This window comes from Camelus bactrianus, chromosome 4 (genome assembly GCF_048773025.1).
Source record: "Camelus bactrianus isolate YW-2024 breed Bactrian camel chromosome 4, ASM4877302v1, whole genome shotgun sequence".
Classification (NCBI taxonomy): Eukaryota; Metazoa; Chordata; class Mammalia; order Artiodactyla; family Camelidae; genus Camelus; species Camelus bactrianus.
Genome location: NC_133542.1, coordinates 68,758,909 through 68,786,857, shown reverse-complemented (window position 1 = coordinate 68,786,857; position 27,949 = coordinate 68,758,909). Strand labels below are relative to the sequence as shown.

The 27,949-nt window shown below is 36.2% G+C and overlaps 1 protein-coding gene across 1 annotated transcript; it reads left to right on the top strand.

Moving 5' to 3' along the window:
* Positions 1–94: 94 nt before the first annotated feature.
* PPP6C (protein phosphatase 6 catalytic subunit) lies at positions 95–26,599 on the top strand. Its single transcript, XM_010956144.3, has 7 exons — positions 95–350; positions 14,627–14,722; positions 19,717–19,782; positions 20,789–20,930; positions 23,468–23,547; positions 23,713–23,922; positions 24,822–26,599. Exons 1-7 carry the CDS (start codon positions 276–278, stop codon positions 25,068–25,070), a joined length of 918 nt encoding a protein of 305 aa, XP_010954446.1. The 5' UTR covers positions 95–275; the 3' UTR covers positions 25,071–26,599.
* Positions 26,600–27,949: the final 1,350 nt, after the last annotated feature.

The following is a 27,949-nucleotide window of genomic DNA, read 5'->3' as shown; positions in this document are numbered from 1 at the left end:
ATCCCAGCACTCCCTGCGGCAGAAAAACTACGGGTCTCAGCAGGTTTCCTCCCCTGGACCCAGGGGGCCTCTAGGGGCCTGCAGTCTGGGTTCAGCGGGAGAGGGCGCAGGGCGTGCCGAGGCAGCGGGGAAAATCGGGTCAAGCTTTACGCCGCTGCGCAGACGCCTCTCACGGGCCGGACGTGACGTAGGAAGGGTTCCGGCTTCGGCCTCCGCCGCTGCCGCTGCTAGTACAGCCGCCGCCGCCGCTGTTGCCGGGGCTTGTTATTTCTAAAATGGCGCCCCTAGACTTGGACAAGTATGTGGAGATAGCCCGGCTATGCAAGTACTTGCCGGAGAACGACCTGAAGGTGAGCCCGGCCTGGCGGGAGCGCTACTTTCGGGGTTCGCCCCTTCCGGCAGTGGGGCGCCCGCCGGCCCGCCCTTCCTCACTCCGCGGGACCCCCGCGGATATCCCGTCCCGTCACGGTGGAGGGCCTAGCGCGGTGCGAAGCGACCGGTCGGACTTGGCGTTACGCGGGGAGCAGGGGGAGCCCGAGTTCCCCGAGTGCTGTCCCGGTTCCCTGGGCTGGGATTCCGAGGGGTGTCGCGGCCTCTGCCCCCAGGGTTGCCCCTCCTGGACTTGGAGCTGCCCCAGGGCTCCGAGCTGTAACAGCTTTGCTTACAAGGCTCCACTTCCTTCACTCCGACCCTCGGTTTCCCGGAGTCCGAGCCGAGCCCCCGCGGGCAGAGGCCTGGGGTCGTCGTTCCCCCCCGACCCCCGCCAAGGTGGTGACAGGGGCGCGCGGGGTGGCCGGCGTCTGACAGGAGATGCCGCCCGCTCCCGGAACGGAGCCCCGTGTGATTAGGCTCCTGAGAAATTGGAATGGGAAGAGGGCAGACGAGGAGCTCGAGCGGTTTGATGGGGATGTGAGAGAATGTCAAGTCGTCCCTCTTCCCGATCACTTCTCCCAGGTGCTTGTTTAGGAGTGTTAGTTTCCTTCTGCTAATTCCAATAAGAACCCATTTTCGAGTGCGTTGAACTAATTTAAGTGGATAAAGTAGTAGGCTCTCAATAAATACAAATATTTTTCTGCCTTTTAGGTTGTTCCCCCCAGTTCCCTTCTTAGCTCAAGATTTCACTCTCTTGGTTTTTCAAAGGAGATGAGTTGTTCCTTGTACTGCAGAGTCCTAGTAACAGTAAACGTATGTTTGGATAAAGGAATCAATGTGAGGATGAAGGAATGTAAGTCTTGGAGATACTGCTCTTTTGACAAGTGTTTCAATGCGCTTGTCAAAACCAGTGAGTGCTTAGGTGTCTAGCAGAGTCTAGGCGGTTAGTGCTAGTGCTTGTTTTATTTGTTCAGTTAACTTTGATTTGCTGTGTTGTAAGTGGGTAAACGATAGTTCTGAGTTCTTTTTATTCTTTAAGCTGTAGATTTAAAGCAATTTATCTTTGTCCGTGACTTTTTTCTCTAGGGGAAGATATTACTGGTTTCTTGTTTCGCCATCTCTTGGTACAGGGAGTTGATACTTAACATCGGTCAACTAATGTGCATTATGTTTAAGGCCACAGGAGTTGTTGTGAATATAAATTATTTGTACTTTTATGTTAATTATACATGCTATTTGATAGAGGAATCATTCTTGTCCACTTTCCTCCTATTAACAGGTTAATTTAATTAAAACGGGGACAAAGCCAGTATTAGTAGAAATGTAGCTTTCATGCTCTTCTAACGTTAGTTTTGTAGCTTCCTTCTGCAATATGCTTTTCTAGGAAACAAGGATACAACCAACATTGCGACCCAATTTATTAGAAAACTAACCAGATGTCTTTTAATAACGTTTGTTAATCCCATAGGTGAAGTTGGTTTTTGCATATCAGTGAGTTGAAGTGGAATTTTCTATTCTTTAGTATATGTAAAACAGTTTTAAGCTTTGTGTTGATAATGAGTAAAATGTTGCTTGTTATGAAATTTTATCATGATATGAACTTGAATTGGATATTGGGATGATTTGGAAGATAAATCAGTCGAATTTTTTTTAGACCTCTTAGTTTGATAAACGTTGTGTTTCCTTCCCAATTTAAGAGACTATAGATATTAAATTATTTCATTTCCCTTTGCAACACAATTGGACTGCACTTAGTGTGTATCTGTTTTTTAATAAACTTAAAATTTTCTGCGCAACTACTAGAAGAAAAAGAAATTTGAATTTAATCTGTGTAAGTGGAGGCTTTTCTTCTCTGTCTTGGAACTTTTTATCAGATTAATTTTCCTGTACTGCTCATTTCTAGTGTATTTAAAGAAATTTATTTGTGTCTACGTTTTGGCACGAAGTGCAAACTAAAATTAGGCAGGCCAGGAAAGTATTGCAGGAGCACTTTTTCTGAGGCTTTAAAGCCAAAATAAAGTAATATCAAAGGAAGGAAAGATATCATTATGGAAAAGATTTTCTTCTGGTAGAAAAATAGAAATTCACTTGTGTTTTAGATTGATTGGAAGTTGGAGGTACTAAATAAAATAATAAATGCATAGTATGTTCTGGATCTAATCATTATTTTTCTATATCTAAATTGAAAGTGGTCAAATCACTAGTTCTGGATCAAATCTACATAACTGGCTTAAAGAAATAAGGATGAAATGTGTGAAAATGAGTGGACCAAAGCATAACCAAACCATAATTAAGAAAAAAAAGAGCTCATGTGATTCTCATTGACAATAAAGATTTCAGAGAGAATCATAGAAAATACAGATTCCATATCTGGCTAAGTGGTAGAATGAATAATAAAAGACATGTTTACGGAATACTTACACTTAAGTATTTTGGCAAGGGAAGGGTTCTATCACTTGGGGATTGTCTGATCTCTCCAGTAGTTCTAAATTAAAGGTGCCATGTAAATAAAGAAATTGCACACTGAGTTAGTGTTCAGTTTTTTTTTAACTGAAGAACAGGAGGAAATTTCCTTGGTAGAGGTTGGGAGAATACTAGTGTCTATCTCCGAGACGCAACATAAAGAAAAACAACTACTTTTATGAATTAATAGTTAATGTAATCTTTTTGGAACTCACTTTTTTGTTTAGTCTGAGCCATCTCTTGAGTTTTCTGTATAAGGCTACCTGCTCTGTAAAGTTGTATCTCTGAAATGTCTCCATAAAGCTTCAAAGGATTCTCCTTTGCTTTTTTCTGAGATTTAGTGAAGCGCCGTTGGCTCTTTTCAGGTGCTTAGTAGCTATATGTGGATGTAGGTTTCCTATGGGACAGTGCACACTTCTAATGACGCGTCAGCCCCTTCCTTAGAATTTCAGAGCTGAGCAAGATGCAGTTTATCTAGTTCTGTGTCCTTCTCACTTTACTGAGGGGAACTGAGCTACATAGAGTTTATGATCTGCCTGAGGATGTCCAGCTAATCAGTGAATTAAGTTGGAAAGCCTCTTTGTGCAGAGCTCTTTCTGATACAGTTAATAGCCTTTTTAGGATGAGAAAAATAGTATGCTTTTCTAAGTATGTCTTCCATTTCATCACTTTTTTTTAAACCTTCCATTCTGAGCACAGATTGGATTGCTCTCTTGGAACAATGTGTCTTATACATCCCTGCATCTTTGCTTCTCCTTAGTCTGTTTCTTTCACCTACTTATTTAATGCTTATATAGCAAGAATATTAAATCACTTGATACTCTGTGAGCTGGGTACTAATACTTGCCCCATTTTATAGGCAGGTAGCTGAAACACAGACAGATTAAGTAACTTTCCAACGTCATACAGCTAGTAAGGAAGTGAAGGAGCTGAGATTCAAACCTAGGCAGTCTGGCTCTAGGGTTCACGTCCATAACGACCACTTATGCTTCCACTATACGATACCCTCCACGCCCCTTTTTAGCTGTAGCTCATATGTCACTTTCTCCATGCAGGGCTCCTGGATTCCAGTCAGAATTATTAGTAACAGTTAGAATTTACATAGCTATTTATAGTTTTCAGAACACCTTCATGTCCCTTCTGTCATTGTGATAGGCAGAACAGATACCAGAGCCAGGACTTGATAAGGTTTAAGTGATTTTTGCCTCAGTGACTCAGCAGAGTACATACCTGAATTTATTTGCTATTAAAAATTCCCATTCTTTCTTTTCTGACCTTTTGCCCATTAGCACTTTTTGTTCCATTTTACTACCTACTACCCCTGTATTGTTCTGTTTTGTATGATAGTAAATGTGTCTGTCTCTACCATTGGACTGTAAGCTTGCAGGGCCAGAATCGTATGTAGTTTATTTTTGTATTGTCCACAGTCTTAGAGCACTGCCATGTGTATGATAGTCAGTCAGTTAAGGTTTGTCGAATCAAACTGTACTGCTTTACAACAAACATTTCTTTAAATGTCTCCTGTCCACTGTTCCCTGTGGGTACTGTGGATAGACTTCAATACTTCTATCTTTGAGGGACTCTCAAAATAGTAAGGGGGATAGAGAGGTAGTAAATTATCACTGCCTGGTGTGGTAGGTGCTAAAATAGAGGGCTGTCCAGAATTTTGGGGAACATAGAAGAAGCAGCATCTAACTCTGGAGCCACAGATATTTTCACAGAGGAGGAGCTATGAGAGGATGAGCAGTTTGTTCAGGTAGACAAAATGGGAAGGAAAGAACATGAAGCAGAAGAAATACCATGTGCAGTGGTATAACTTAGTCTGAAAGAACATGGCTGGTCAGGGAATTTGAAGTAGTTTGGTGTGGCTGCAGGGAAGACAGGCAGAGGCCAAGTCATGGAAGACTAGACCAATGAACTTGGATTTTTACCTTTTAGGTAGTTCATGGATAAACACTTTTTCTATTTTAGGGAAAAACAAATAAATAACACTATGACTTTGTGATATTTTTTAAAATGTGGCTAACTAAAAAGAAAAGTAGATTCAAAGAAAATTATTAGAAGGATACACTGTTGTATGTAGTAGGAACATGACAAAATCATGAAGATGACATCTGAATGGAGTTTGGGAAACACTACCATAGAGAGTCCTTGGGAGGCTTTTAAGGGGGACAGTGACAGTATGTTTTAGAAATATTATTCCAGCAACATGGATTGGAATGGGACAAAAATGTCATAGAGGCAATGGACCAGGTGACATGAGAGCTTTTGAAGTAAGCCATGTGGTTGTGGTGTTTAACAGGAAATGAAGAAGGTATAATAGGATTTGTTGACAGGTTATGACTAGGTTATAAGGGAAAGAGAAGAGTTCATTGTGATCTCTTAGTTTCTCGCATGGATTACTTAGTAAATACTATAGCTAGATTAAGGAATGCAAGGGAGTTTGGTTTGGGCCATACTGAACTTGAGATGCTGCCAAGTCAAGCCATTGAAGGAGAGATGTTTAGACAACTGTGGATAAACAGATCCGTTAGGTAACAAATATTTATTGATTGCCAAATGTGCTCCAGACACTATTCTAATAGTATTAAATTCAAGAGAAAGGTCTAGACCAGTGGTTCTCAACTGGGGGTGATTTTGCACCCCAAGAAGGTGTTTGGCAATGTCTGGAAACATTTTTAGATTTTTCACTGATAGGGTTGCTGTGGCTATCTAGTGGGTGTAGAGGCCAGATGTTGCTAATCATCCTATAATGCACAGGACAGCAGCTCCCCACAGCAAAGTATTACCAGCAGGGCCGTGGTTGAGAAACTCTGGTTTAGACTGAAGATATAGATATTTCCTTCTGGATTGTAAGGATGAATATCATTATCATTTTAGATTCTCACTCTCCATTCCCAATGGTTTGTATTACAGTAGAGACTCTATACAAAAGCTGTGTAAAATGTAATTTTAGATAGATTTTTATTTCTTAAGATAAGGGATTTTTAAATACCAGAATTTAAAAGTAAATAAAGGAAATAGTATATTTTAGATAGCAAGATCAGCTAAACAAAGAATTACAAAAATTTAAAACCCAGTGTATTTGAGGGACAAAAAGGAACAGGGAGACAGGAGCAGAGAGTAGGATGGATCTGTAAACAGGTATCTTGAGGAAAAGGTAGAGAAGGGACGGAGGGTCTCCTAAGAATGGGGGCCACGAACCTCTACTTGTTCAAGGGTTCAAGGGCACCATGGGGAGATATGGGTGTAGTTTGCCCTAAATTTGGAATAAGGTTGAGAATCTTACCTTAGTGACTGTTTTGGAGCAGTAAGAGAAACCATGCTTCCTACAAACCAAGCAGTGAAACAGAGCTGTGAAGGGCTTTGGAGGAGCCTCTCCCATGGCAAGGCTGGGCTCCGTGAGGTCCCTGTGTGTGTAGTTGGCTGATGTATGTAGAGTTTGTACTGAGATTTCATGGACTTCTTATTTTTGTGTATGCTTGATGTGAACTTGTCAGCTACTGCTGAACTGGAGAGATGAGAGGCAATGGCTTTGGCTCAGAGGCTTAGTGCTCTGAATCCTCAGTTGGGACAGCAGAAGTGGCAGTTATAGGAGGCAGCTGTTACTTTATTCGAGTTAGTGTGCCTGGCCTCTGGTTGAAGATGCTGCCTAAGTAGTTTCCATGTGTTCCCTAGATGCTTGTTGGCTTTTGAGATTGGCAGGGTTTCACAGTGATATTCTTTGGTTTATTTTTGTATTGTCCACAGGTCTAAAGGTCTAAAAAAATTCGACTGATTTATCTTCCAAATCATTCCAATATCCAATTTCAAGTTCATATCAAGATAAAATTTCATAACAAGCAACATTTTACTCATTATCAACACAAAGCTTAAAACTGTTTTACATATACTAAAGAATAGAAAATTCCACTTCAACTCACTGATATGCAAAAAACCAACTTCATCTATGGGATTAACAAACGCTATTAAAAGACATCTGGTTAGTTTTCTAATAAATTGGGTCGCAATGTTGAATGTATCCTTGTTTCCTAGAAAAGCATATTGCAGAAAGAAGCTACTAAACTAACGTTAGAAGAGCATGTGTAAGTGGAGGCTTTTCTTCTTTGTCTTGGAACTGTTTTAATCAGATTAATTTTCCTGTACTGCTCATTTCTAGTGTATTTAAAGAAATTTATTTATGTCTACGTTTTGGCATGAAGTGCAAACTGAAATTAGGCAGCACTGGGGATATGGGCCAGTCACCAGAGGTGACTTGCAGTTCAGGAGGTATTATGGGCTATGAGAGCCAGTTGTATATGAGTGCAAATTCTGGCATATTCAGAATGGGAGCCATGGAATCTGTGCTATGATTAGTTTCAAAATGTTAAATGATAACTGACTTTGTTCTAAAAAGGATATAGAGCAGTCAGTATAGCAAGATAAATTACATTCAGAATAAGTAAGAAAAATGAGATGAGAAAATAAATATAGGAAACCAAGATGGAGCCAATAGGAAAAGTAAGAATAGTAAATAAAATAAAAGCTATGATGACCAAATTACTTTTTTAATTAAAAAATTAATACAATTTTAAAGTTACTTTTCATTTATAATTACTACGAAATATTGGCTGTATTCCCCATGCTGTACAGTACAGCCTCGAGCCTGTCTTACACCCAGTAGTTTGTACCTCCCACTCCCCCACTCCTGTGTTGCTCCTCCCCCACCCGCTGGTAACCACTAGTTTGTTCTCTATATCTGTGAATCTGCTTCTTTTTTGTTATATTCACTAGTTTGTTGTATTTTTTAGATTTCACATGTAAGTGATACCATACTGTATTTGTCTTTTTCTGTCCGACTTATTTTCACTTAGCATAATGCCCTCCAAATCCATCCATGTTGCTGCAAATGGCAAAATTTTGTTCTTTTTTATGTCTGAATAGTATTTCATTGTGTGTGTGTATTACATCCTTTTTATCCATTCATCTGTAAGCAGGTTACTTCTTTAAAATTAGGCCTCAAGCTACTTAGGAGCTTATAGAAAGATGGAATCTGATCAATTAAAAAATTTACAGAGTTGTAAGGTGATAAAAACAAGCTTCTCAGGAAGATCACACCTATCCCTGATAGAAGAAGCAGAGAGACAGACATTTCTCCTCTGGTCCTCCTTGAAGGCAACTATTTAATCACAGCATCTCATGTCCCTTGTTTCTATAGTCCACACAAAACAAGCTCTGTAGAGGACTGTTTCCTTTAATGTCCTTTACTGTGGGTTGATGGCACAGTATTTTTTTTTTTTAGCCTTATTCTTTTTTTTTTATTTTAACATTTTTTAATTGAGTTATAGTCATTTTACAATGTTGTGTCAAATTCCAGTGTAGAGCAGAATTTTTCAGTTATACATGAACATACATATGTTCATTGTCACATTTTGTTTTTGCTGTGAACTACCACAAGATCTTGTATATATTTCCCTGTGCTATACAGTATAATCTTGTTTATCTATTCTACATATGCCTGTCAGTATCTACAAATTTTAAACTCCCAGTCTGTCCCTTCCCCCCGCCCCCAGCAACCACAAGTTTGTATTCTGTGTCTATGAGTCTGTTTCTGTTTTGTATTTATGTTCTTTTTTTTTTTTTTCAGATTCTACATATGAGCAATCTCATATGGTATTTTTCTTTCTCTTCTAACTTCACTTAGAATGACATTCTCCAGGAACATCCATGTTGCTGCAAATGGCGTTATGTTGTCGGTTTTTATGGCTGAATAGTATTCCATTGTATAAATATACCACATCTTCTTTATCCAGTCATCTGTTGATGGACATTTAGGCTGTTTCCATGTCTTGGCTATTGTAATAGTGCTGCTATGAACATTGGGGTGCAGGTGTCTTTTTGAAGTAGGGTTCCTTCTGGATATATGCCCAGGAGCGGGATGACTGGGTCCTATGGTAAGTCTATTCCTAGTCCCCCTTTTGAGGAATCTCCATACTGTTTTCCACAATGGCTGCACCAAACTGCATTCTCGCCAACAGTGTAGGAGGGTTCCCTTTTCTCCACAGCCTCTCCAGCATTTGTCATTTGTGGACTTTTGAATGATGGCCATTCTAACTGGTGTGAGGTGATACCTCATTATAGTTTTGATTTGCATTTCTCTGATAATTAGTGATATTGAGCATTTTTTCATGTGCCTATTGAGCATTTGTATTTCTTCCTTGGAGAATTGCTTGTTTAGGTCTTCTGCCCATTTTTGGATTGGGTTGTTTGTTTTTTTCTTATTAAGTCGTATGAGCTGCTTATATATTCTGGAGATCAAGCCTTTGTCAGTTTCATGTGCAAAAATTTTCTCCCATTCTGTAGGTTGTCGTTTTGTTTTATTTATGGTTTCCTTTGCTGTGCAGAAGCTTGTAAGTTTAATTAGGTCCCATTTGTATATTCTTGCTTTTATTTCTATTGCTTGGGTAGACTGCCCTAGGAGAACATTTTTGAGAGGTATGTCAGATAATGTTTTGCCTATATTTTCTTCTAGGAGGTTTATTGTATCTTGTCTTATGTTTAAGTCTTTGATCCATTTTGAGTTTATTTTTGTGTATGGTGTAAGGGAGTGTTCTAGCTTCACTGCTTTACATGCTGTTGTCTGGTTTTCCCAACACCATTTGCTGAAGAGACTGTCTTTATTCTATTGCATATTCTTGCCACCTTTGTCAAAGATTAGTTGACCAAAAGTTTGTGCGTTCATTTCTGGGCCCTCTATTCTGTTCCGTCAGTCCATATGTCTGTTTTTGTACCTATACCATGTTCTTTTGATTACTGTAGCTCTATAGTGTTGTCTGAAGTGTGGGAGAGTTATTCCTCCAGCCTCTTTGTTTTTCTTCAGTAATGTTTTGGCAGTTCTAGGTCTTTTTTGGTTCCATATAAATTTTATTATGATTTGTTCTAGTTCTGTGAAATATATCCTGGGTAATTTGATAGGGATTGCATTAAATCTGTAGATTGCCTAGGGCAGTATGACCATTTTAACAATATTGATTCTTCCAATCCAGGAGCATGGGATATCTTTCCACTTTTTAAAGTCTTCTTTAATTTCCTTAATCAGTGTTTTATAGTTTTCCATGTATAATTCTTTCACCTCCTTGGTTAGATTTATTCCTAGGTATTTTATTACTTTGGGTACTATTTTAAAGGGGATTGATTCTTTACTTTCTTTTTCTGTTGATTCATCGTTAGTGTAAAGAAATGCAGTTGATTTTTGAACATGATGGCACAGTATTAAAGTGCAATTTGGGAAAAAAGCAATTGGGAAAGGAGGGCAGTATAAGGCTGGGTGTGGACAGGCCCCTCTAGGGTATAGTTTGGCTTAATTCACATGGAGTTTATAATAGGTTTGTTTGTTTGGGTAACATCTTAAGGATTTTTAAAGTGATGTGCACAGTGGAGCCACCAAATTTACAAGTAACGGTGGACAAATGGAGAGATCAGAAGATGTGTTCGGTATGGGCTCTGACCTTCACTGATGGAAGTTAACACTGTTCTTAAAAGATGTGAAATCTGAAAGAGAGTGTGGGTGGGACAAGTGCCTGAGAACACGCAGACTTCTTGGCAAGAAACAGAAAACTCTGCACTCTCTTGTACAAATTGCAGCAAAGCACTTCTACAAATACCTTGGTGGAATTCTCTTTGAGGGATTTGGTGAACGTACCTGAAAAAAATTGCAAATATTAATTGGGCAACACATTTTACCTAAAAAAGATGGGTAAGATCCTGAGATAGGTATTTTAAAACATCACTGTATTATTTTATTTAAAATCTTGTATAGTTTTTAAAATTGAATTTAGAAAAAAGTTCTGGAGATAGATGGCTATGGTAGTACAACAATGTGAATGTACTTAATGCCACTATGAAATTCAACATATGTTCATCTAAAGATGGTTAAAATGATACGTTTTATGTTTTGTCTATTTAGCACAATAAAAAAATGCTAGGACGCTCTAAAAAAATTGTATAGTTTTAGAAAGCACATTTAAAAGTATAATGATGAGAAGGGGGGCGATAATGAAAGACTATAAAAAAATACAGGGCAATCATGGCATATTTATTTTTTGGAACTACCCTTAAGCTAGATGAAAATGAGTTAGAGTTTAAAAAAAAGTAGTAGATTATAAACTTTGGGAGCTAATTGCTATACAGATAATAAGAAATTATGGCACAGGTCTAATGGATTATAATAGAAATAGGATGCTGTACAATAGTGAGCTTTTGAAATTGATTGGAAGCACAGCCATCTCTATCCACAAGGAATAGATTTGAGTGGTTATGGTCAAGGTGGTAATTATTTTTTAACAGGTAATACATATTATTAATTAAAAATAACAATTTTATTAAGATATAGGTCACATTATCATAAAGTTCTTTTTTAAAGATAATTTTTATTATTTTTAAAATTTTTATTTTGTAGGAGAGTTAATTAGGTTTACTTTTTTTTTTAGCAGAGGTGCTGGGGATTGGACCCAGGACTTCGTACATGCTAGACACGCACTCTACCACTGAGCTATACCCTCCCCCCATAAAGTTCATTTTTAAAGTGTATAATTCAGTGGTTTTTCCCCAGTACATTTTAATATGTTTACAGAGTTGTGCAACCATTACTATAACCAACTTTAGAACATTATTATTATTCCAAAGAGAAACGATACACAGTAGCAGTAGCTCCCCATTTCCCCCTCCACCAAACCCCAGCCCTAAGCAACCACTTAATCTATTTTTTATCTCTATGGATTTGCCCATCCTAGACATTTCAGATAAATTGAATCATATATTAGGTGGCCAGTTGGCTTATTTCACTTAGCATGATGTTTTCAAGAGTCATGTATGTTGTAACATGTATCTGTAGTTCATTCCTTTCTGTGGCTGAGTAATGTTTCATTGTACAGATATATACCACATTTTGTTTATCTGTTCATCTGTTGATGGACCCTTGAGTTGTTTCCATCTTTTGTCTATTGTGAATAATGCTGCAGTGAACATTGGTGTACAAGTATCTGCTTTCTGCTTTCAATTCTTTGGAGTATATACCCAGAAGTGGAAATGATGGGTCATATGGTAATTCTGTGTTTAGTGTTTGAGGAACTGCCAAACTCCTTTCCATTCTGGGTGCACCATTTATACTCCTACCAGAAATATGTGAAGGTGCCAGTTTCTCCATATCTTTGCCAACACTTGTTTTCCATCTTTAAATAATTTTAGTCATCCTAGTATGTGTGAAATAGTATCCCGTTGTGATTTTGATTTGCATTTATTTTCCTAATGACTAATGATACTGAGCATCTTTTCATGTGGGTATTGGCCATTTGTATTTCTTCTTTGGAAATATATTTATTCAAGTCCTTTGCTCATTTTACAAATTGGGTTGTTTGTCTTAAAGACAAAAGTGGAATTCCTTTTGTTTGACATCTCTAGCAACTGCTATTTTGGATTTGATATACATCATTCTAGCTCATGTTTTATAATTCATTGTACATTTATATGTAGTAGATTGTGTGACTGTGTGTGTATGTGCATATGCCTGTGTTTGTGTATAAAACTCCATAGCTCTTTGCATGCACCGTCTTATTTAATCCTTAGAATATCTCCAGGTTGGTATCTCTATTTTGTGGATGTGGAAACGCACAGAGAGATCAAATAACTTGCTCAGGGTTACACAGCTAAGTAACTGACAGTAAGCTAAGTAGTAGGTAGTAAGAAGTAGAGTTGATATTTGATCTCTGCTCTACTATCTCTAGTAGATAGTGTCAGAATTGAGTTAAATTGTAGGATACTCAGCTGGTATTGCAGAGAATTGAATGTTGTAGAGGGAGAAAACCTCCACAGATTTGGTGACCAGGAGTGTCAGAAATTTGAATGTTCTGTGTGAGTAGTAAAGAAGATACATAGGAGAGAAACACACAGTAAGGAAGAACTGGGCTTTTCCCTACGTAGGGAGGAAAAAGCTGAAGTGTTTGTTTAACACATGCTTATGGGAACTGAAGGAACCTTGGTGACCATCTTTCATTATAAAGTTAAGGCTCTAAGTTCAGAAACTTTGTTTCACTCTCCAGTATCTATTCCTATTATGAATAATGGATGGACTAAGAATTGTTTTTTGAAGCATCTGAGTGTTGTGGGAATCCAGCACAAGGAGGAGCTCGCTACTCAGGGCCAGAAGGATTCCAGGCCAAAACGAAGATCTTGCCATTGAGGTGCTACTTGAAGATTGGGAACTTATCCTAGGAATAAGAGTAAACCACTTTAATTTGAAAATTTCTAAACAGCTCAATTTCCCCTCATTTTCTTTTGGGGGGCCTTTTTCTTCGTCTTCCTTCCTCCCATTTTGGTTCTCTTCTGTGCTTGCCTCTGTGTACAGTGTTGCTATAACTGTTAAAATGTGTCTCATATTTAAGTGAATTGTTGCATTTAGATTCCTTAATTGATGTGTAAAATAATTTTGTTGTGCTTGAGTAGTTTAATTTTTCCTTTCTTGGCAGACCTTCATAAAATCTAGTAGGGCCTCTGACTAATATAAACTGGTCTCACATGGAAGGAAGTTTCCCCTCCTGTTCTTTACACATAGCCGACTATGCACTTCCTTCTCTAGAGCGGTGTTGTGAGAAATCCTTTGATTTTAGTGCTTTCAGAGGATAAATACTTTTAAAGTGCAAACATTTAGAGTTCTTTTTAAAAGGTAGAGTGACTCCTCAATTTTAGATTTACATTTTGTAGTTAATGAATTTTAGGTAACATTTTTATTTTGAGATAATTGTAGATTTGTATGCAGTTATAAGAAATAATGTCAAGAGGTCCCATGTATCTTTTACCCGGTTTTCCCTAGTAGTAACATCTTGTAGAACTATAGTACGAATACCACAACCAGGATATTGACATTGATACACCACACAATCTTGTTCATATTTCCCCAGTTTTACTTGTATTCATTTGGGTGTGTGTATTTAGGCTTATGCACTTTTATTATATCTGTAGTCTCATGTATCCAACATCACATTCAGGACACATCACAAGGATTCCACATGTTGTCCTTTTTATATACACTCTCTTCCTTCCTGCTGCCCCTAACTCCTAAACCCCTGGCAATCACCAATCTGGTCTCCATTTCTATAAGTTTTGTTATTTCAAGAATGTTATATAAATGGAATCATGCAGTATGTAACCTGTTGGGATTTTTTTTTTCCCTCCCACTCATAAATCCCTTGAAATTTATCCAGATTGTCATGTGTCAATAGTTTGTTTCTTTTTAATGCTGAATAGTATTCCATGGTGTGAATGTACTACGATTTGCTTAACTATTCACTTTTGAAAGACATCTGATTTATTTCCAGTTTTTGGCTATTATGAATTAGGTTTCTATGAACATTTGTGTACAGATTTTTATGTGATCGTCGACTTTCATTGCCAAGAGTGTAATTGCTGGGTTGTGTTTGGTATGTGCATGGTTTGCAATTTACTTTAAAGATTAGCAGTAAAAAACTTTTCCTGTTAAAGTTATTTACTCTTACATTTTTTGGTGAAAAGCATCATTTTACAGTTCCTTGCAAAGCTGTTTGTCTTCTAGAACCTACTATCTGTGTGGTCAGGGAGTTTGCATTGTGGAATAGGCATTGGGAGAAGAGGGTGAATCCTCACAGAAATCAAATCCCAGAATCACCAACGGGTAGTTTCCTTTCCTATGACACAATATGTTAGTTCTTGTCTTTTTTGCATTCGATCCTTAATTTTAATATTGTGGTAAAAGGTTGCATTTTATTTTCTCTTTTTACAGCGGCTATGTGACTATGTTTGTGACCTCCTCCTGGAAGAGTCAAATGTCCAACCAGTATCAACACCAGTAACAGTGTGTGGAGACATACATGGACAGGTAAAATTTCATGAGCAGATTTTTAGCTGTTGTACTGTCCTTAGTCCACTTGTGCTGCAAAATATTAAAAAAAAAAAAAAGCTAGTGGTTAGCTAGGGTACCTCAGTCTGTGTGACACTAATGATTACTGGTCATTGTTACAGTGAATAAAAAGCAGTGGTCAGATTATTCATGGAGTTTGTTGAAATTACGCCTACAAAATGAATAGAGTGAAGCATTATTGCTCTGTGGACAGGGGAGATATAAAACACATGTGGACTGCTCTTAGTTACTATAATTGATAGGAAAGGCTTTAGTTTAGGCACTAATTGTCTGTTCATTCTGTTCATTTCTTCTCTATTCATTCTGTTCACTTATATCATATTTTATTGAAAATTTTTCATTTCCTTAGTAGAAATGGAAATAGGAGTTCAGAGAGATAGCATTGTTGGTGCATGATTTCACAGCAAGTCTCTGCTAGAATGAGATGAGAAAGACAGTTCAGTTTTTCATCTTCCGGGTTTTTGTTTGTTTTTGAGAGTTTCAGAGCAGTGACAGGAGGAGTACCCCTCATCTCTAGACTTTTACTGTCAGTGTTTAGCCTAGTTGAAAACCTGTGTATTTGTAGTTTTTTCTGTTTTACTGGGAAATGAAAGCTGAACAGAACACTTAACAGCCTGCTGTATGCATGCAGTGGAATTGGGGCTATAAGGCATATAATATATCGTGGACAGTATAGTATTTATGAATGCCAGCAGGACTTGAAAAATATGACTACCTTAAATATGACTGCCTAAAGGAGCAGAAACGTATGTAGATGGGTTGTGATTGGAGGCTGCTCTATGAGTAAAGTCCTGTTTTGACAACTCAGAGGACTCTTTTTGGTTTTTCAATCTGTTCTATGGATGGTTGATGATATAATAAATCTGATATCTGAATGTTATCAACTTCTGAGTAGAGGCCCCATTATGTCATCTTTGATCTGTTCAAGTTCTAGTTCTCTAGAGTAGACTTGAGTGTATTTCTTAATTTCCCTGTAACTTCTTTCCAAAAGGATAATAAACATTTGCATTTTGCTAACATAAAGAATATTAATACAAGCAATGCCTTAACACATTTCTAAAAGCTGGAATAAAACAAGTAATATTTTCTCTTGATTATAATATTAAAGTTGAAGGGTTTACCTGTGTTACCAAGGACTCTTCAGTATGTGAATTAGTCATGATCAAAGGTCAGGAAGGTAGACAACTTCGAATTACGAAAATTAATTAATAAAATTGCTCTTTTATATTATATGTCTTCAGTCAAATATTCAGTTTTGCTTTCATTTATCTTGTGTTTTGAGGTTAACAAAGTGCTTTTTCACCTATTCCATGTCAGATTTTTTTCAAGAGTCCTATGACACTGGATCATTTTGTAAAGGAAACTGAGACTGAAAGATTGAGAAATTAGCCCAAATACGTATAGCTGCTAATGAACAGAGCTGAGATTTGAAACTCATTTGGGTGCCTGGTAGCCCATGTTATTTTAAGATTATCACCAAATTGACTTGTGCTTGATCCTTTAAATCAATTGCTCATTGAAAGCATGAGACTTGAGGAGTTCCTAAATGTCTGCAGACTAAGTCAAATGTAAGATGTGTCTTTAGGGACTTGTACAGTTGTCTTCCCCTTGGGCCAGTTCTGGAACGGCAGGATTGGGTTATGAGTATAAATAAACTCATTATAAAATGTTGGCAAGCATATACTGCTGAGAAGCATTGAAACATTATATTCTAGTGAGGAGGCTGTAGACTTCAGCTTGGTTTAAGTCCTGTTTTGGCTACACACTAGCTGTTTAAGAAGCTACTTCAGCTAGCTCTTCAGTTCTTTAAATACGGCCTGTGGACCCTTGAGGGCCTTTAAGGTGGCACAGAATCAAAATTGCTGGCATCTCAGTATCAATTTAAGGGAGTGTCACCAGCCCATGCTGGTTGTCATTGTGTTCTTCACACTGCATACATGTACAGTAAAATAAAATGCCAGTACCACTTAAAAATGTCCTTGATGAAGCAGTAATGTTAACTCTCAGCCCTTGAGTAGATACATCTTTTGAATTGTCCCTGTCATGAAAGAGGAAGTAGGCATAAAGCATACCTACTGTATACTAAGGAAAGATGCTTTGCTCAAAGAAAAATATTTGTGTAACTCTTTGCATCACCAGCTGAAATAGCCTCTTTTTTAATGGGATGCTATTTTTACTTTAGAGAATTAATGACAAACTATAGGTTTTTGGCAAACATTTTTTGCAAACGTGAGGGAAGTGAGCCAGTCACTTCAAGGAAAACAGTTGATGGTGTTCGTTGCCAGTGACAAAATTTGAGTTTTCAAGTGAAATACTGGAATTTTAGAAAATCTGAGTTCACCACCATGAGGCTGTCAGCTACTGATACTTAAAAGACTTTTCTGATGAGACAAGTGATGGTATTAATATGTTTTTTGATGATGTATGATGAAATGTTATTTCCATTTTCCAAATGACCAGTGTGTTTATCCACTCAAAGTATTAGACTAACTTATCTAACAGAGTTTGAAAAGAGAAGAGTTGTCAGGTTTTGATGTATTAAAAGAAAAATATACACCATAAACCTCTAAAGGTTATTAAAATACTCCTCCCTTTTGTAACACATCTGTGTGAAGCTGGGCTTTCTTCATATGCTTTAATCAGCATATCTCAACAGATTAGATGCAAAGACAGGTTGTGAGAATCCATGTGCTCTTTTTAGCCAGACATTAAAGAGATTTGCAAAAATGTAAAGCAGTGCCACTCTTCTCAAATTTGTTTTGTTTTGTTTTGGAAAACGATTTATTTTTCGTCAAAAATGTGTATATTACTACTTAGTGAGTTACTGATTTTAAAAATAAATTTAAACATTAAAATGATTGTTTTCAATTTCTAATATGGTAAATACTGATTGATTTAACATTTAAACAAAGCTTTTCAGGAACATGTAATTTTTAAGACTATAAATGGGTCCTGAAACCCAGAAGTTTAAAAACTGAATTGGCTAGTTGTTCCCTTGCTTCTAATGATGAAATAAAATCTGCTTCTCAGGATTGATTCTATTTTAAAATGAGAACATTTACGGTGTATCTATGACGTGAAAAACATAGATGGTAGAAATTATTTGTAAAATGATGAGATGGGCTTCCCAGTGATTTATGACAAGGTTAATTTTCTGCACATGTTCTCAGTAAATGTTTATTATATTCAAGAATTTCGGGAAAAAATTCCAATATGGTGTAGGAACTGTGGGTCCCTGAAGCAGAATTTTTGATCATCCAAATATATATAGGTTAAGTGGAAACTTACAAAGTTTTTATTCAAGAAAGTGTGTATCTGTAAACATCAGTAGAAAAGTTTAAGGACTCTTTTACTACACTTTTATAAAAAACAACTGTTTTATAAAACTTTTTAATGATTCCTTTCTGACTTTGTGTGTATGCATACTCAAGTTTTACATAGTAAATTGTATAGTTATAGGTATGGTTTTGTGTTCCAGTCTTTTCCCTAATCATTTTCCCACTTTGCTACACAGTTTCCATTATAATCATTATTTATGACCACATAAGTTCCACGTCCTTGAGTTGGTAGATCATACTTTATTAAAATATTCCCTTATGTTAGTCATGAAGGTTGTTTCTTCTGTTATTGTAAATGATGCTGTGACACATTTTCTTTAGATACATACACTTTTTTTTTGCGTTTAGGGTATAGTCACAGAAGTGGAATTACTAGACGAGAGTATACACACTGAGAGTATGTGTGTGTGTGTGAGTGTGTGTATATACATGTATTTCTTTTTTTACTGCTCATACTATGTGTGATTGTGTTCATATATATATATGATATATGATACAAATACACATCACATACACATCTGTGGGGTGAGAAGTGTGAAGTATATTCCTTCAAAGGGAGGAACTCCACTTAGCAGAAATGGACAGCAAATATTTTGAATAAATAATAGTCTACTACTTGACTGAAATGGAATTTGTTTCATTTGTTTACTTGTTAATTTTAAGAAGATAAGAAAGTTTTATTTTAAACTTCCTGAAGTTTTTTTTAATCTAAGCAAGTAACAACTCCAGATTTATGAAACATTGTTGGAAAGGGTAGTACTTTGTTTATTTCAGTAGTTAACATTTAAATTTCAGTTTTGTTCACTATGATTATGATTCCTGTACTGTTTTAAGTATTACAAGTTTAAGTAGTACATTTATTTTCAAGTGTAAAAGATACATGTGAAGGAAATTATTAGTTACAGTTGGTAACTACTGTATATACTATATTACAGTCAATTCCTTTAATCCAAAATCCTTTTCAGAAAAACTGAAGTTTTCTTTAGGAATTAGGACTAGGATAATCTAGTTGACTGAAGTTACCAAATGCACATTTTGTTAGTTTTTGGTCAAATAGTATATGATGAAATACACTGTTCTTTTTTACTGATTATTGAGAAGATGAGCCTAAGGGTACACATCTGCAAAAGTAGAGTTTAAGAGGGTAGGCTGATGTCTTCAGGACACTATCGTGTAAAGTCATTCTTTGGAAGAAATTCTTATCCACTTGTTTCCTTATCTTTTGTCTCATTAAAATAGATGCTGAATATGGGGTGAGGTGATTGGGTAAGCTTATTGGCAAGTTTGGTAACTGATAAATGATTTTAAGTTCTCATGTGGTAGATGAGGAGATGTATGAAAGAAATTTGAGAAGGGAATGCTTATAACATTAATCAGCTAGGCATGGCAATAATGGTAACTGTGAGCCTCATTTCAGTGCTTTTTTTGGGGGGGAGTGGTAAGGCTTGGGAGCTGTGTGTGCTTGGCAGTTTTGCTTTCACTTTATTCCTTTTTATAAATGTAAATATTTGAAATCCCCTAATTAACTGCTTCTTTACACAGTTTGGTCTCAGTTTTAATATTTTACTCCTTCACAGGAATTTGTAATGAGCATATATTGCCTTTCTTTTATAGTTTTATGACCTTTGTGAACTATTCAGAACTGGAGGTCAGGTTCCTGACACAAACTACATATTTATGGTATGTAAACACCAGTGATACCAAATTTTAAATGGGAGGGATCTGAGTTATTATGTGCAAATTATATAATTTCATTGCCATGTGACAGTCACTATTTAAATTTATGAAAAAGTAATTCTGTACTTTTCTACCTTTTGCCGTGTCCTCTAGTTGAGAATAATTGCTTTAGCAAACTGCTATATATAAGGCTGGATTGTAGTCCTCAGTAATGGTTAGGCAGGAAAATAGCTCAGGACCATGGGTTTAAGGCATAAATCTTCAGTTTACTGTTATTTTATCAGTTTGTTGAGCATTCATTATCATCTGTTTTCTAATCTGTGGATCAATGAATATACATGTATACTACACATTTGCTATTAAGGTAGATTTTTGCTTACTTTCCTTTTGGAATATAATGTTACTATTGAACTTTTTCTGAATTCTTCTATTATTTTCCTTTCTTCTGAAAATTTCTGGGTTACTTTCCTGTTATTTTAGCTGTTTTCCTATTGGTCTAATATTGGCCCAAGTAAAACATTAATGGGAAGTATAAATAGCATGTTATTATATGCAGTTGTTAAATACAAAGGTGAATGTAGAACACTGTTATAATTATGGTATTTGCTTTTACAAAAAAAAACTTCTCTTCAGGTTGGCAGATCTTCTGATTCAGTTAAAAAGATTTTTGAAATTCATTAAAAAAATTTTAATTCACACGTGATCTTTTAGAAACATTTATTAGTGTAGATAATAGAGAATTGAAAAAATGGTGGTCTTGTAGGGAAAAAGAATTGCACAGCAGGTTGCTGTAGGCCTCCTGTAGCATAAGACTAGCACAAACATTTAGTAGGGACAGTTTATTTTTCCATTTCACCTTTTTGTTAAAACCCAGTTTCCAAATAATTCAGTGTGTAACTTTGATTTTTGTTATTTTAGGCTGTGTCTCTGAGTTCGTGCACTTTGGTATAATATTTAAAAAGTATTGTTACTATTGTATTGCTTGTAACTGTAAACTCTTACTTTACAGGGTGACTTTGTAGACAGAGGTTACTATAGTTTGGAGACCTTCACTTACCTTCTTGCACTAAAGGCTAAATGGCCTGATCGTATCACACTTTTGCGAGGAAATCATGAGAGTAGACAGATAACACAGGTGTATGGATTTTATGGTAAGACCTTCTGTTTCTCTCATTCTGAATATTGTTTGGGGAAAAAAGCCAAACAAGTCATACATGTTCTTTTTATAGGAAAATTAGAAAATACAGATAATCTTTTCCCGCTTTCTCACCTTTAACTTCCTCTCCTCCCCTAATTGATTGAAAAGTATCTTACTGTGTAGAGAAATATTCTTGTTTTTAATTGAAGTATAGTTGATTTACAATATTATATTAACTTCAGATGTATGCTATAGTGATTCAATTTTTTATACCTTATACTACTTTGAAAGTTACTATAAAATATTAAGTATATTCCCTGTGTTGTACGATATATCCTTGTAGTTTTATTTATTTTGTACCTAGTAGTTGGAGAGAGCCATTCTTAACTTTTTGGTGTACATCTTTCTAGACCAATGCCTCAAAGTTTAGTTCTCAGTTTACCTTATTGGTATTATCTGGAGTGCTTTTTAAAAATGTAGATTTCAGGCACCACTGCAGACCTTTTGGGGTGGGACCTTAGAATCTGTTGAAGGGGAATGTTCTGTACACTCAGTTTGAGAATGTATTCTATATATATGTACATGGGTGTGTGTTTGTATACATACGTATGTATACACGCACACCATGCTAAAATGGGATCATACCTGCTTTTTTCACTTAATATTGTGACCAGCTTTTTCACTTCCTTGATTTTTTTTTATAACTGCATTATATTTTACTGTGTGGGTGTGCTATAATCCTGTGTGCTTGCCTCAGAGAATACGAGGACCTCCAGGGTCAGAGACAGAACTCAGCCATTGAAAACAGAGTAACCTCTTCTATAAAAGTTTTATATGGTTGAAAGTTTTAAAAACTAAGGTTAGGAGGTTCTTTCAAGGACTTTAGATAGCAAAACTGTTGAGATTATTAATATGGGTTTTCCTTAAGCACAATTAAGGCAGATACTGAGAGATTTGAAAATATTAATCTCATAACCCTTTATAGACTATGTATTTTGAATTATCTTCTGTCACTGTAAAGATAAGCTGAACTCTCTTACTCATGTCAGCCATTATCAATTACTAAATTGAGAAATTTTGCTGATTTATTGTTTATATAACTGTTAATAGTAATTGAAAAGTTGGATGGCTAATATTTGTCTCTTTTCTACAAGTTACTTCTGATTTTCATTCACAGAACTCCAAGTACCATTTGGAATAAATTTTTTTGATTCTTTTGCAAAATAATCAATATATTGGATAATATGTAATGTGGTGTTAGCTCAGTGAAAGCAACTGGCTCCAGCTTTCAGAGGTTCATGTTATACGTATAATTACACTCCAGAATTTGACTAGCATTATCATTGTAGAGCAAAAGGGGAAAAAGGGCGGGGGGAGGAGAACATTTTAATCAAGATACCTTGACTGAAGAAAATGACAACAGCACAACGTCTAGTGCTGAATTTTTTGTTTACAGGCTATGCTCTAGTGCTCATTGATGATTTTGTTTAATAAGAGGAAGCCCATCTGCTTCTCAGGAGAGAGATAATTTTAGTCATCATGGAACTTAACATTGATTTTAAAGTAGTAAAAATGTCCATGTATAGCTGTTAATTATATTGGGCCTTCAGTTCACACTGATTAATGTATGCTGAGCAGTTACTGTAAACCAAGTGCTTTGCTTATGTGTGAAGGTGAAAAATACAAGATTCCTGCTGGTAAACTGAGCTCAGTGTTGGAACTGTCTGTTGGCAAGATTTGTCTGCTTCACATAGAGGTATAAATTAGAAAATCATGAGGATTGACCATACCCCACAGTTTTATATCCTAGATCATTTTCAGCTGTACTTAGGGCAATAGTGATGTCAATTTTTTTTAAAACTAAAGAAGCTAAAGAGCAGAACTTCCATGGTATTAGTTGAAAGAAGAGATGTGTACCCTATTAACTATTGTAGACAGCAGGAGAATGTTCAGCTGGGAATATGTAAGAATTGATTGGCAGTCTGTCCTTAGTGATGACTGCAGGTGTACTTACTGGAATTCAAATATTCACAACTTCCAGAAAATCTCAGAAGAGACAACCTAGGCCTGAGAAGTGTTGACATGGGAATTGTTTATGCTTCTGTAGTTGAGTCCTCTGATTTGTTTGGTTATTCTGCTAAAATAAGGTAATGAGTGACATTAAATACATTGCACTTTTTGATAGAATTGCCTAGTATTAGTAACATAGTAGTCAAAAACATTTTCTTTGGGTTATGGGAAATTAATATTTAGCTCTTCTTTTTTAACTTTTTTTATTGATTTATATTTAGCTCTTCTTGATCATAGCATTTTGACCAGTAATTTCAGCTGCTTCTTAGGGCCACTTCTGGAATGAACAGCAGGTCCACATTCTTAGACTAGGTGGACATTAGTCTCCTCTGTCTCTACATGGAGGACCTACTAGGGCTAAATATGACTTGCCATCCTAGTTTAAGCTGAATTTCTGTTGTCCTAGTATTAGATGTAGTCTTTATTTTTATCAGCAGATTCGGAACTTCATTAATGAGAACTCTTCTATTTCTGTCACAGATGAGTGCCAAACCAAGTATGGGAATGCTAACGCCTGGAGATACTGTACCAAAGTTTTCGACATGCTCACAGTAGCAGCTGTAAGTTTATATAAGTCTTTTAAAAAGCTCAGATATTTTCCTGCCAGTTACACTTTGCATATTTTTATCTGCTGTCTCAATTGTATTATTAGTGTTCATTGATGAATTTAGATATGACCAAGTTTATTAATATACATTCACCTCTTTATTATCCTTTTTTGTTAGTTAATAGATGAGCAGATTTTGTGTGTTCATGGTGGTTTATCTCCTGATATCAAAACACTGGATCAAATTCGAACCATTGAACGGAATCAGGAAATTCCTCATAAAGGAGCATTTTGTGATCTGGTTTGGTCAGATCCTGAAGATGTGGATACTTGGGCAATCAGTCCCCGAGGAGCAGGTTGGCTTTTTGGCGCAAAGGTCACAAATGAGGTAAAGCCAACATTTTTGGAAAAGTAGTTTGTTGGTTGCTAATAGACTTCATAAAGAACTGGTGGCTGTGGCTATCAGATTTCTTGTGTATTTATCATGTATCTCTTTCCTTAGTAGTTAAATGAGGTCACATGATAGATCACCTCCTTTAGCATCCACTTGGTAGTATGTATAAAATAAATGTTCCTTTTCTTTCAAATACTGCAATTAAGTAATGAGATAGCAAGGGCAGGGTAGGCAACTTTTATATATACATAAGAATATGTATTTTAGTACATATGTTTTCAATTGAGATATAATTGACATATAACATTGTATTAGTTTTAGGTGTACAACATAATGATTTGATGTATGTATGTATAGTGAATAGGCAATTTTTCTGAGGTTCATCTATTTTCCGTTAAAAATATATATACATACACAGTGAACTTACACTGGGAGGTAGTCCAGCATAAGAGTCAGAGAGCTAGGTTCAACATAACTTAGGTAGTTATTCATCGTAAGCCTCTCTTTCCTTAAGTTGGAAGAGAAAGATAATAAATCTTTCAGATGTTTTGTAAGAACTATACTAAACCCTCAATAAATGATAGATATTGATAGTCATATATTTATTATTAAGTCATGAAAAGACTTTATTTCATATCTGATAGTATTTACAGAGTGCTTTTCTTTCAGAAACTTCTAACTACTTATGTGACTGTTATTTCTGTAAGTCAGGACAAAATGGCTCTATTTGCCTATAACTATGGAAATTAGTGGGGACAGCTGTAGAATGGGTTCTATAATCACGAGAACTTTAGTAGTTAAAGGATTTATGCTTTATTTAAATGATTTTCTTATCTACGTAGGTTGATTTAAAAAAAATGCTGGATACTTAACAAAACCTTTCTAAATTGCAGTTTGTTCATATCAACAACTTAAAACTCATCTGCAGAGCACACCAACTAGTGCATGAAGGCTATAAATTTATGTTTGATGAGAAGCTGGTAACAGTATGGTCTGCTCCTAATTACTGCTATCGTTGTGGAAATATTGCTTCAATAATGGTCTTCAAAGACGTAAATACAAGAGAACCAAAGTTATTCCGGGCAGTTCCAGATTCAGAACGTGTTATTCCGCCCAGAACGACGACGCCGTATTTCCTTTGAGGCCTTCGCCCATCCTGCTGACCCATTTTCCTACCCTCTTCTTACCCCAACTTTTGTGTATTACCCTCTACAATATACTTTTTATTGAGCACTTTGCTGCTGAAATGCTGCCTCTTGCCTTTTTTTTTTTAATTTTAAATTATCTAAATTTATTGTTTGTTATGGTGTCTATAGCAATGTTTTTCTATCAATTTTCTCCCCCCATCCCGTCCCCACCTTGGACTCATTTGAGAAGACTTGAGAAATGTCTTAATACTCACACTGCTGCATGTGGCTCTTGCTTATTTACTGGTCTGAGGGAAACAGGATGTGTTTCCTTTTTTTAAAAAGCCAATTGACAAGACAGGCTACACTGAAATACTCCTCCTTTTGTATTATTAAGCCTTTTGTTTTAGTTTGGTAAGTTTTAAGAAATTTCAGCAGCAAAGTTGTTACTCAGTGGGCACGATGGACTGCAAATGCCTCGAGTTCTGTATACCTGTCCCGGCTGTAAACTTCATTGTCCTTTGTTGGATGATATTTTAAATGGATATAAAATAAATTGGTCTAAAGGGCTGCCCTTCTTGTTGTGTTTTTAAATTTTAGTTAAAAACTGCTACAGCTTATGACTTTGTACGTTAAGATAATTGTATTGATCTTTTTGCAGATTCCTTGTATTTTTTAATAAAGTAATCTTAAAGCCCAGATAGGTTAAAGTGTTAGAAATTTTAAACAGCGTACATTGTTAGCTTAAAGTTACTACTTTTTCTTTTTTCCTAATCAGAGTTCTTGACCCTTTGGTTATTAAGTTTAAAACTTCAACTGAGATTCAGTACTGTTTATTTAAAAAAAAAATCACTAAACTGTGCCTAAAGAAATAACTGCCATATTAATGTTTTGGTTTATATCCTCTCTAGTAACAGGAAAACATTTAATACTTGTAATGCTGATGTGTTCATTTGATACCAATTGAGTAGAATGTGATCAACCCAGTTTACAATCTATCATGAGTATCATTAAGTAAAATATATGTACTTTTCAATAGGAATCATTCTTCTCTTGCTGTAACACTTGACCTTAACTTTTAGAAAGTGTTCGTTTTTTTAACTGAAACTGGAAAGGTTGCTAAGTCAAGACTCTTGTATTTGTGAATTGTAATCTGAAGCAGATTTTTTAAAGTGTAGAAAAAAACAAATTGTCCTTTTTTGTAAAGGTCTGTGATACCATGTTTTGGCTTTGTGTAAGTAATTTGACTATCCAAAGGGTTGTGGTGATCAGTTCTTGATATGCAACTGTCCACTTAATAAGGACGAGTGTTCCAGTGTCTCTTATGACTGTGGTCATAAATGATGTTGGAATTTACCATTTTGTGAAATAATTGGTATCCCTTTACTATTATAATTAATTTTTGTCATTCCAGGAAATCTTTGTGAAGCCAGCCAATTAATAAAGCACTTTAGCATCTGTTCAGGTAGTTTTGAAAACCAACTTTTCCCCTTCAGGATAAGAACTTCCAGGTTACCTAAAATGCAATAAAATTTATAGTCTAAGCTTCTTGGCACATAATTTTTCATCAGGGATTTTCTTTTATTGAATGAGCACAATACTGTTTTGATTCCCACCTCCCCAACTACCCAGCTCCTTATATAGTTTTTAATTGTATAGTTAGATGAAAGAAGTGGCTAAGACATTTGCTGCACACACTTGAACTGTTGGGTCAGTAGCTTTGTGTTGCTGCCCTGATGCCAGTGTAATTCAGGGGGAAAGGTATTTTTGTCTTACAGGGATATGTAGCTATGTATTTTACTAATTGTGAAACACTGGAAATTGATGCAGACAACTTGGTGTAGTCTTTGAACAGCTCTCTGCAGTTTTTTTTTTTTTTCCTGTTACCATAAATTGTATTTAAGTGCTTGCGCTCTTCTGCTTTTAAGTTGTACCAATACAATCGGTAACCCTCAGCCCATCCTTCCCATTTGACACTTCTTAGCTTAGATTGATGGAGTTGTTTTAGTTATCCATGTAATGTGACTTTCATTTTTAAGTCATGGTGTACTTTGTTTGTTTGTCACTAGTTGGGCATGTGCCAATAATATTTTGTCCATTCCTTAACTGCCATCTCTGTTTTGTCTGATTTTTCCTTTTTGACTGAATAACGGCTTTTTGCATGGAAGAAAATAGTTTCTACTATTAGACATGTAAAGGGAAGAGAGAGTGAATGTATTGGACTTTGTAAGCCTAAAAGGAGTATTTGGATCCCTCTGATAAATAAGGGCTATGTACTATACAGAGTAATCATGTGGCGGAAGGTACTTGCAAGTCGCAGATTTGTAGGCAGGAGGCTCTGTTACTCCCTGTATCTAGGCTGAATGTAAAATCCCTTTTGTTGTATTAATGGGAGTAATAACTATTTTTATCTGCCTATGATATACTTGGTTTCTAATAAAATGTCCTAGGCTTTAGTGAGAACTGTCTACTTTTAATTGCCAATTACTCCCTTTTTCTCATTTGTGTGATGTGCTCTTGGCTAGCTTTTTATAGGTTAATGTTTTTTCTTGAAAAACCTCAACACTTAAAATGTGTTCATTTGGGTGTGATCCTAAAAAGCCTGGATCAAGAGCACATCTCTGATATGCAACCTGCACCAGCTCTTACTGCATCTGGATGTCTAGAACTGTTGGAAGATTTTGATGTCTTAAACCCTGAAGTTTGATTTTGAAATAAGTTTTGAAGTATTGTTCATTGCATTAAGATTTGTGTGTTTTTGCTTTGTAAGCCCAGCACCAGGTTTTGGAAAATGCCTGTACTGTGAAAGCAAATCCGAACTCTTTCTGAGCCTCTTTCATTGTCGGAAATAGAATTCCTTTCCATCAGCTTCCAAAAAATTGTGTATCTGGAGT